We start from the raw sequence: 12,017 nt of genomic DNA on the forward strand, positions 1-12,017 counted from the left end.
AGTACGTTTCATCTTCTGCAAACACAATAAGACAATCAGTATCAGTCAGTGAACTGCGTGTTGAGACTATACATCCACTAATGCAGACCTTCCTAAAGTGTGGGGCCCGCCCCCTAGGGGGGGCGCAGAGCCATTGCAGGGGGGGCGCGGTATGAAAATGGGGGGAAAAAAATGCTTGGACACTGCTAGCATGGGGCGCCCACACAAACGCAAAGCAGGAGATGAGATGAGATAGCCTTTATTTGTCAGTTGCAGGTCTTTTGCCCACAACCGAGATGACAGACCTTGCCGACCGTACATACACTACACAAACATCACATTGGGGAGACAGGTCAGGCTAGGTAGCGAGGAAAAAAAACATCGAAATGTGTAACACAAAAGGATAATACAGGAATGCACAGATATCAACACACCATAGCACAATAAACACACACAAGCAACATGGGAAAGTGTTCCAGTGTGTACATCTGATCTGGGACCGCTGCAATCTTCGACTGTGCCTCCAGCTGACCCGATGTCCACATCATGGGGGAGGTAAGCATTGGAGGTGGCGTTGGATCCGGGGTAGGGAATGTGATGCGTCAGTGAGTGCATATGCATGTGTGTGCGTGTCCATAGTTCAGCTGAGACAGTGTCCTTCATCCTGCCAGGCTAGGTAAACAGTCTTCCAGCCAACCCAGGTGGCCTTGCATGGAATGGGAAGGAACAGACTCAACACAGTCGTTATCAGGGTGTTTTGTTCGGCTCCAGCCTTGAGCCCACAGCTGGCGCCGAAGGGGTAGCCGGATTATGATGGTAATTTTTCTTTTGCAACAACTCATGAGAATTTCAAAGCTGTTCTTTAACACTCCGACACTGGTCTCTCAATCTCAAGATGAAGCATCGCTGAATATGTTTCCAAACCAACTTCATTCTAAGCCAAAGACTAGAAAATATGGTGAAGCATATCTGCACTTTGGTTTCACCTGCACAAGTGCCAAGGTAGGTCTCCCCTGCAGAATTGGTTTTCTGGGCTGTTCAAATCACGGACAAACATAGGTGTAAAAATTGTTCTTGTAAAACAAAAGGGGGCCTAGCAAAAAAAAGCTTGGGAACCACTGCACTAATGTAACTGAAACATGTAACATGTACACACAGCGACAATGACGTTGGAACAGTTCCACTGAATCTAATCAAATTTATTTTCTGTCACTCTGGGCTCAACTGTCGTCATGCTGCAGGCTGATCATCGCGTCTGGTCGCACAGTAGATGTTACAGGCAGATGGAAGACATTTGTTTTAAATAAAAGCAGGAATAGTCTCAAAGAATCTAATATATATAGAGAGAAAGAGTGAATCATGTGACAAAGAAAGTACACCCTCTGTCAATTCTAAATTGTAATGCGTGAAGACATGATGAATCATGTGGCACTTAGCAGGTCTCAAACTTAGGTAAAGATGGCCTCAAATTAACAACAACACATGTCATACAAAACATGTCATTATTTCTTTTTAGCAAAACTTAGGCCAAAATGCAGAAACACTGTGTGAAAAATTAAGCACACCCTTACTTCTTCCATAGGAATTAAGAAGGTAAGTAGCAGCCAGGAGCTACTAATAAAATTTATTTGATTAATGAATCATCAGCAAGTGTGACCGCCTCTATAAAAGCAGACGTTTTGGAAGTTTGCAGCCCTGGAGCATCGAGGTGTGTGTTAACACCGTGCCAAGGAGGAAAGACATCATCAGTGATTGTAGGAGAAGCAATTGTTGCTGCCCATCAATTTGGGAAAGATTGTCAGGCCATTTCCAAACAATTTGAAGTCCGCCATTCTATAGTGAGCACAATTATTAACAACTAGACACCATAGACCACTTTCAGTCTACCCAGGAGTGGACATCCTGGCAAATTTACTCCAAGGTCAGACTGTGCAATCCTCAAACACACAAAAACATGCTAAACTCAGGAGCTTTTTTTAGACTCTGCTGTCCTTAGTGTGTTAAATGCTTATGTTCATGACAGTATTATTAAAAAAAAAGATTTAACTTTTAACTAGACTTCTTTTGGATAGATGAGAGCAAAAATGTTTAGCAATGGTGGATGAAAAACAAATAGCATATCATCACGAGTGCCTCATACCAACTGTCAGTCATGATGGTGGAGAGGTGACAAATTAGGCTTGGTGATCATGAACGTCACTGTATCCGGTCTTTAAGTCTGAAGTCATTAGCCATGTCTGGGCCCAAACTTCGCTGCAGGTCCCTAAGTCAAATGATCAGTGCAGCATTACTGAGAGTTGAAAAACTGTCTAAATTCTTTTATCTGTAATAAAATAATCATTGTGGCTGCTCTACCAGTTGTAGCAATTAAGTTTAACATCCAGGCATCCATGAAAATGGAATTTATGACATTTATTAACAGAGTTAGAAGTTAGCAGGGAGTTAGCTCGCTAGCTTCCATCTATATATAATATACCATGTTCTGACTGAGGGATTTATGAAACAAATTAAAACATACAGCTCTGCTATCACTTCCAACATAAATGAAGACAGGAAAGTAAACAGCAGTGAAGTTTGTAGGGTTACTGAAGTTGAGCTAGCTGGTATATAATGATGTGATACGTGATCGCTAGCGAAACAGCTATGTTAGCATAATATAAACAGTAAAGCTGGAGGATAAACGCTAACGAACGGAGGACTTTTTTCCACTCGATAAAAGTTAATGTGAGGGTTCCCAATGGTTAGGGGCAAATGCAATCGCATGGCAGGATGCTGTAAACGGACCAAACGTCAGTCAGGAGAACTACCGAGATAATCTATCCACAGTATGAGGTTAGTCATTAATATACTGCTGCATGGGCTGGCCTGTAGATACATCGTAAGGGTTAAAAACTGAGCTTTAAAATGATTAGCGGTAATAAAAACCGAGAGAAGCAGACAGTGATCACTGACTGTTCAGATTAAACAGAACAAGATGCAAAGCATTAAAACATAAACATATTAAAAACACAACAGCCTTATAAATGCAGACTACTTTGGGCCCGGACGCAGGATTCATCACGTCATCACTTAAAGACCGGATACCAAAGAATTCTAGAGTCAAATGTGAGGTTAGACAGCTAAAAAAGTTATCCGAAATTGTGACATGAAACAGGATAATGATCCCAAACACAGCAGCAAATCTATAACAAGATGGCTGGAAAAAAAGAACTGAGGTGTTGAAGTGACGCAGTCCAGACTTCAATCCCACTGAAATGAAGCGGCAGGACCTTAAGAGAGCTGTGCATAAATGAATGCCCATAAATGTCAATGACCTGAAGTAGTGTTGTAAAGAAGGCTGATCCACAATTCACAAGTCATATCGAAAACAATTATTTCATTGCTGCTAAAGGAGGTTCTAGAGCAGCGGTCCCCAATCTTTTTTGCGCCATGGACCGGTTTATGCCTGACAATATTTTCACGGACCGGCTTTTAAGGAGTCGCGGATAAATACAACAAAATAAAACTAGTACCGGTACAGAAAAAAATAAGATTTATTCATAACACACGTGAGAAGACCCAGGAAAACTGAGTTAACGATAAAAACGATAACAAAATAACGCTAAAAACCAATAAAACCCCTGAAAACCATACATTTCACACCCGAGCCTCAACTCTCGCGGCCCGGTACCAAACGACTCACGGACCAGTACCGGTGTCCGTGAGACCGCTGTTCTAGAGGATAATGAATCATAGAGTGTACTTAGTTTTTTCAAATTTTGGCATTTGTGTTTGTTAAATATATAATAGTCTTAATATGTCCTGTGTCATTGTTCATCTCAAATGGCATTTACCTAATCATGAGACCTGCTAAGTACCTCATGCTTTTGCTTTTTTGCTTTTGTTGTTATTTTTTTTTAATGTCCAGATATATAAAACCTTAGTTTACTTATTTACCATTTTACTGTGTATATTATTATTTACACCATGCAGATGCAGTCCTAGCTGCAGGTTAAATGTAACCTTTTTTTGTCGCTAAAATGAAGTTTGTTTATATAGAAGTCTGCGGGAAAACAGCTTGCTTCTTGATCCATGATCTCAATAAACAGTGGTCATAAACGTAGGCTAAAGGCATGTTAAATACAAGATGCTCACCTTTAAATTATGGTCCCCATTAGAATCAAAAAAGAGGAAAAAGCATGGTACTTTCAAATGGACCTATCTAGTGTATGGTTGTGCAATGTCCCTCCCCCTTTTTTCCTTTGCTCTTCAAAACACTACTATGGTAATAGTTCATGTTTAACATCAAGACTTTGACCAGTAATCTCAGTGCATTAAGCCCATCCCTTATACACAGTATATGGATTTAGTAGAAATTCTAGATTTAAAAAGCCGCTGTTTTGAACATGGAGCCAGTGCACTTCCCTCCAGCACCATCCAGCAGAAAGACAAACTTAGCAGTTAGCTAGCTGTTAAACATTTAGCACCCAGAAATATGTCTTAATGTTATTAAAGAAAAGGTTTGGAGCGTAAAAGAAAGCATGTAATGGGGTTGTTCCTCCAGTTAACCAGAAGCTTCAGTCCACATAAATGCCAGTTTTCTTCCTATTTAACTGTTTACAAGAAAGTGCTTCATAACAATTTATTACCTCAGTAGTGTTCAGGAATTGTCAGACCCCCAAAGTTATTAAAAAACATGCTGCTTATTTCTGGCGATCAGCAGCCACTATATTGAGAGTAAATGCTGAGCACACAATGGGCTTGGAAATTTGGGGAGCGCTACAATGACAAATCAGTGTTTATTCTGAGGTTCCTTGTTTTCAACACTGGATTCCCTGGACGAGTGTTTTATTTTGCAAGATATACTAAGACTCTGGGATTAGGTATCATATGTGTTTGTCTACAGGCTATTGACGCCCTCTCAGTCACTCTCTCACCGTTTCATCTCCGCACTCTCCTCTCACTCATCATTTTTCAATGCTGCCTGATAGATATCATATATGAGGGCTATTATTTAATTTTTGATTTGCTCGGGCTGTTTTCCCTCAGCCATTACTCTAGCCGCTTAAGCTGTGATTGCTCTTGACATTTTAATAAGAAACTTTCCTGTGCTGACCCTAAGGTACCCACCACTATGTGTTCCGAATCACAAGTGAAATGTAACAGAAACTAAAGTGCAAAAGTAAACATTCAAAAATCCACCACGGTGTTCTCTTCCAGATTCAAACCCATATGGAAAAGATATATATAAATCTTATAAAGTTTGTATCTGTCTTGTGTGAAACTTGTATGAAAAGCATATAAGAGTGAAAACAGATATAAGATCCCTTGAAAAATTACATAATGAAACTTGTATGTTTTGGATACTTACTAAAACAATGTATGAAAGTAATGAGAAAGTGGCCACTTTCATGAGTAAATCATGTAAGCCTTATATGATTTACTCATGAAAGTGGCCACTTTCATGAGTAATCACATATAAGTTTTTACTATTTCTTTTCCATATGGGAATCCACGATTTCCACTGTAAACAAGTCAAGTTACTAGAGTCTCTCATGCATGTGTGTGCAATCCTTTGTTTTCCAGTGATACACTGATGATAGTGAATGTTTGCAAAAATTTCCCTCAGGATCAGTTTTTTTTTTTTTTGTGACAGAACAGATGCCTAATCCCACAAACTGCAGATTCCTCACAACAGAGCAGATGCAACAAATGATTGCTCATCTTATTTTTGAGGATCACCCTCTTATCATTGAACAAAGTTATGACAAGATTTATTAATCATTTAAATGTTTGTTCTTTTTTTATTCTTTATGTTAACCACTTCATTGTCAGTTGGGATTTGAATGTATCTTTGGATTAAACGACTGTGCTGAATAAGTAGCATGGTGCAGGAATAATGTAACAATAATTAAAAACCACTGACAGGTGAAGTGAATACCATTGATCATCCTCATGTTATAGGTCCACAAAAAAACAGAAAAAAACATATTAAAATCCAGTTGTAATCACATTTTATTACAGCTAGATGATTTTTTCATTAATGACATGGATGATTTTTCAAATGCCTCTTCAGTTCTGCTCGACAACCAATGTAACAGTGACATTGGGTCATCTATCTACATTTGTTGGTGTGCTAGTTTTCAAAAAAACATGCTTTGCATACATATGACCATTAATGGTAATCTTTATGTATCTCTATCTAACTTTTGGAATGTATTTATTTATTTAACCTTTTAAAAATGGTTTTAAAAATAGTTACGTTGTGATATTTTTGTTATATTTAAGGTGTTTTTTGTGCATAGTGGCTTTTTTTTTTTTATTACCCTTAAGCTAAAAAAAGGGTGATGGGTGTTTGTCATGACCCGGCTGGGCTGACAGCCAACATGGACACCTAAGTTTGTGAATGCGATAACTCAAGAACGACGTGACGTAGCAGCTTCAAATTGATACCATAGGTATATCTACTAGGAGGCTGAGAGGTATCACTGGAGGCCTCCAGTATTTTTATATCTGGTTATGCTGAGTTATTAGTTTACTTTACTGTTCCTGAACCTTTCAACATGTGGAGTTTGTTTGATCATGAAAAAGATGGCCCTACATTAAATCTAATGCTGCACGGTTACTAGCTAGTTCCCCAACAGTCAATGTTCGTTTACATGTTCATTTAAAAGCCAGTATTACATTTAGCTATTAGTATGATAGTTTATAAAAGCATATAAAAAGCTTAGTAAACTAGTTAGAAAGATAAAACTAACAGAAACAGAGTTGCTACAGTTGTTTGCATGCTTGTTGGAGTAAACATACAATCCCAATTGCAAATGCCATTTGATCAGCCTCCACTTGTCTTGGTAGGCTCATTACAAGATTTTGGTATTTGAGTGCAAGAATGTTCTCCTGTTGAGGATCAGAAGTATTTGTGAGGTCAGATACTGTGGCAGTAAAGCCAGAATCACCATTGAATTTCTAATTCATCCCAGAGCTGTGCAGTCAGGCTGTATCTCTCTGTGTGCTGTCTGCTTTTTCACTCATTTTCAGTCAGTGCAATACCATTTTCAAGGGAATGTTTGTCTTGTTGGGGTTTTTTTTGGTTTTTTGGTTTTGTTTTTTTTCCTTAAGCCACTTAACACTGATCTATGGATCATTCAAGCATATAAATGGCACCGAACACAATGGATGAACCAGTGTTGTATCATAACACACAACTTAGCAAAGAAACTATTTTAAATTGTTTTTTAGGCACTTTGTTTATATGTGCTGATGCAAAAACACAGAACATGTTCTGCTTTTTTTTAATGAATGTATGATGAATATAACACAGTTTGACAGGCATAAAATAGTGTTTCTCCCAAAGATCTATTACCAGAAACCAAACCTCACAATTATATCACGATATTTAAAGGAACTCTTCGGGAACTTTACAGCCATGCTGTCACATGATAAAATAGGTTGTTGCAACTTTTGTCAAGCTTTTTAAACAGCTGCTTAAAGCACTCCTTTTCCACCATGTAACCATCCACTGCTTGCTCTTGCTGTCCTCACAAATGCTCACAAAAACCTGATATTTTTTATTTTAAATTTACATATATTTCCTTGTTTTAGCAATTAATAGGATACATGAATGTTTTTCTACTGCCTGTAGGTGGCAGTACTGCATTTAGAAGTGGTTAACCTATCTCCATTAAACAAACAAAAAACCTGTTAACAGCTGCCAGTGTGTCTGAACAGTGACATTTACTTTTTACTACACAAACAAAAGAAGAAACTTAAAGACTAAAAGGTTACAACAACTGTTAAGTGGTTCTGAAAAATTCAATGAAATCTCTGCCAGAAATAGCTAGCATGTAATTTGGGAGTGCAGCGCAATGGACAGCCTTTAAAAAAACAAAAAAGGCTGAACATCCCACCACACAGGTTAGTTTTATAAGAAATGAACTATTAGCATTAAAAATGAGCCCAAATCAATTACCTTTAACTTTTCCGTATACTTCTTTGTCTTTGACATGACAGCAGTCTCACAACCTTTTGATTTTTCTGAGCAGTCTACATTCTTACAGCCAGCAGCACAGCGCTCTATAAAAATAAATAAATAAATAAATGCATAGCTATGAATGGTACTCAGAATTTAATACTCATCTCACTTCTCAGGAAATACAAATACTTTCATAGCTAGAACTGCACTGCTTGATAGGTGAGACAAATGGCTCCCCCACTAACTTGTAATGGGCAAAGCCTCTTTTTTTTAGCTTTTGAAATTCTAGATCTATTTTCTTTAAGTGTAAGTGAAATGCAGACAGGCTGTTAGAGGAGAGACAGTGGGGGTGGAGTATGGAGGGAGGTGAGATCTGAAAAATTGAAGATGGATTTCAGAGGGAGTGGTGTGTGGGCATCAAAATGCTGATGGTGCAGGAGAGCGTGCAACTTGGGAAATCTCTAGTCTGTATCGTTTCTCCACTTAAACATTAGGATCAGTTTCACTGTTAGGCTTTCATGAGTGTCCTAATGCCTCACGCACTTTTAGGTTCATGCATGTCATGCATGTGTATTTATACAATTAACTAATGATTGATCATCATCAACAACAAACTACTCATAACAACTGCGAAGACATTTTACTATGCAGTTGCATTTCAGTAAATGACATCATCTCTAAGATTATTGTTATAACCTTCACATTTAAAATGAAAAGGGTCTGTTTTTTTTTTTTAATTTATTTGTTTTGTTTTAATATAGAATTCAAATTAAACTGTGTTTGGCAAACAAAAGAGAATACCATAAGGAGGTTTCTGTTAACAATAATGCTCAACAGAAATCATTTCACTGAGCAATACCAAGATAATTGAACACAGAGAGAATTATTTTACATTGCTGGCTTTAATGCACAAGTGACATTCATCAGAACGGAAATGACTGAAAGCACATAATTGATGGGAAATGCTTTTCTTTTTCTTTATACTGTTTTGCACTTACAACTCATTTTAATCTTAAGAATTTATAACACAGTCTAAGTCTTATCTGTCTCAAGAAGATAAAAAGTAGATCCAATCACTTTTTTGTTTTTTGGGTTTTTTGTAAGCATATTTGCCTCTGTAAGGCATCTTTCCCAATGGCTTATGGTATTACATTGTGCTGTTATCTGCTCTGGAGTCTGTTCTAATTGTTCAAAATTTTATTTAGCTAATCTAAATGAAATAAATATGATGGAGATACAACACATATGAAAACATACATGTTATATGAACATGCTGCATTCAAAACCTGTATGATCAGTATGGACTTATAGCACAGTGGTTGTAAGGTAATTATTTTTCCACATGCAAAATGCAGGTCACCTTTTATATCCTGAAGTAAGAAGTAAGATAAGACCTCCAGACAACTCTGATCTTTGCATGTATCCACCACGACTTTCCCCTGTGCTGTACCATCACTAGGACAGTGTGAAGATGGTTCTGGCAGTGCAAGATTTGTATCTGGACTGTTTCCTCACCTTTGCACGAGGTGACAGGATAGCAAGGTTACAGAATAGCACTGATGCCGGTCTCATCTCTACAGGAAGAATAAGATGCAATATTCCCCATTCAGAAATGGCAAAGTTTATCAGCCTTTGAGAAAAGCATCATGTTATGGTATTGTGTTGCATCTCAGATGCATTGCTTCACATCAGTGAGCTGCAAGTATATAGTTCTGGAGGAAAAAACAGTGAGAGCACTCCTTTATCCAGAAACCTTTACATGCTTACAGTGAGTGTGGGCTTCAGGGCAGTTACAGACCTGTCCTCACCACTAAACTGTCCAAATCTAGTGTGTTACTGAAGGTAGTGGTGATGGATTATCTGCCCTCCAGAATTCTCAATTATTCTCCTCCCCTCTGTGGACTGGCAATTAAGTTTGTTATTGCCGCAGGTGATTTAAGTGCGACTGACAGACTAACATATGATTTTTTAATTTTTTTCTTTGTAGGCTAAATGATTTTTTCTTGTCACTCTGTGCTGTTAGTCTTCTCTTCCCTTCTGTGTAGTAGTCAACATTTGTTATTTAGGAATATATAAATGACCTAAAAACCAGTTTCATCTTAAAGTTGTTATAATACAATCAGAAATACGAAACAGTACATTATTATTTTAATTTATATAAACTTTAACTATGTTTGATACCATTTTTAATTTCTCATGCCACTGTTTTCTCCTCTTCTGTCCTTCTAATTCGTTTTTGTGAAAACACATCACAACGGTGGTAATTCAACCCACTGGAATTTTAAAGTTGCATTACATATAAGCAGTATTTATTAAAGGTAAATAATTAGAGCATTAGTGTAGTAATTAATTAGTAACAGAGGCTTTGCAAATGAAAGGAGCCTGAAAACAAATATTTGCACGTCCGGGAATCTACTTTCTTTTCCTCTGATGTCGTTCTTGTCTGTCTTTGCTTTGGCCTCATGTGGATATCTCCCTCTTTGTGTAAGATAAAGGACCTGTCTATAGTGGTTTCTATACTGTTTCCTCTGGCATCTCATCAGATATCACAGTGAGCAGGATCAGGATCCATTTACTGTCTTATAAAACAACCGGTCCCTTGCCAGTTTGGTACAAAATGATTCCATAAACAAAGTCACAATGTCTGCCCCAGTAAAAGGCCTTATGGGAGCAATGACACCTTATGAGCAATTTACGCTCCTGGCCTGGAGTTTTTTTGGGTTTTTTTTTAGCTCCACTCTTCTTGTTTTCTCCTCCCTCTGTCCTTTCATCTAATTATGTTACTACATTATATTCATTACAATTCTAAGTGATATGTAATCACTGCCAAATGTAATAGAGTGAAGTCATCTGTAATATTATTAATAATATGACCTCTTTTCTGTGTCTTGTCTCTCTCCCTCTGCAATCTAGTTGAGGAAGGCAGTGATGGACCACATCTCAGACTCTTTCCTAGAAACCAACGTCCCTCTGCTGGTGCTTATTGAAGCAGCTAAGAGTGGAAACGAGAAGGAGGTCAAGGAGTACGCCCAGGTGTTCCGTGAGCACGCCAACAAGCTGGTGGAGGTCAGTCATGAATTAAACACGGGGGCACAATCACACACGTACACATGCTCACTGATTCTCTTACTTTATATTAAATGACGCGTAGCAAGAAAAAAATATAGAAAGTTTATAACTTTACATTTTACATTTAAATGAAAGAGTGAGCAGGCAAACTGCAACTGAACATGTAATAATTAAAAAAATGTAGAGGTGGGGTTTTTTTTACCTTTTCATTTCCCTAGAAATAAACTGCTGGACTGAAAAGAATATTCTGTGTATTAAATGCACTAACAGAAGCAAGTGTGCATGTTCATGTGCACTTGACAATTAGCCATTGTCTCTTTGGCTTTGTTGGCCGAGTAGTCTTAGCTGCATGGAGACGGTATGAAGAGGTTTGACTCTTGCTTAAAGAAGTATTAGGTTAAAAAAATCCTTTTTACTGCCTGACTGCATCCTAATTTGAGGCGTTCAATTATGCTAAGTCATAGACAGTGAATGGCATGCTGACCATAGGTCTTCACAGTGGCCTGTCTGAACTGCTACCAAAATTTTAAGGCTGCATTGAGGAAGTTATAGTCCATCTCTCTTTCTCTTCTACTGACTAAGTCTCCAAGGCCAATCAAAACCTCAAAAACCAGATTACTGTGAACTGCTTCTAACCTTTTGGGGAATAAGTCCAAGTAGTTTAGTCATATGCATCTGATTCCTTTTACTGCTGAACAGCCATTTGCCTCCCTTCATCTCTACATAGAAAGCATAGTGGAAGCAACACACTCACACACATTCTAAACCCAATACACTGTCGCCATGCATGTAGCCTAACAAAATATGCTTGAGGTTGAAGCTATATGCCAATAGCACATATGGTACACGAGCCATTATGGCAGTGATAAAGACAGTGTTACTGACAAACATTTAAGGATAACATCATGTCAGACATGCTTCTGTGTAGTTTCTGTAACGTAATAAAGCCAAGCTGCATCTTGTGCCTTATCCATGTGAATGAATGGATGCTCTCCTTTGAGGGTGCCTAAAGTTCCTG

At 38.1% G+C, this 12,017-nt stretch overlaps 1 protein-coding gene across 1 annotated transcript in view; it reads left to right on the forward strand.

Annotated features, from left to right (window-relative positions):
• ctnna2 (catenin (cadherin-associated protein), alpha 2) overlaps positions 1–12,017 on the forward strand; it is a 337,829-nt gene that overhangs the window by 247,205 nt on the left and 78,607 nt on the right. The window contains exon 9 of the mRNA XM_082535406.1: positions 10,844–10,996. Coding sequence (XP_082391532.1) covers positions 10,844–10,996 — 153 coding nt within the window. The remainder of the gene's footprint in view (positions 1–10,843; positions 10,997–12,017) is intronic.

The sequence above is a fragment of the Aulonocara stuartgranti genome (assembly GCF_965226115.1).
Source record: "Aulonocara stuartgranti genome assembly, chromosome: 6".
Lineage (NCBI taxonomy): Eukaryota > Metazoa > Chordata > Actinopteri > Cichliformes > Cichlidae > Aulonocara > Aulonocara stuartgranti.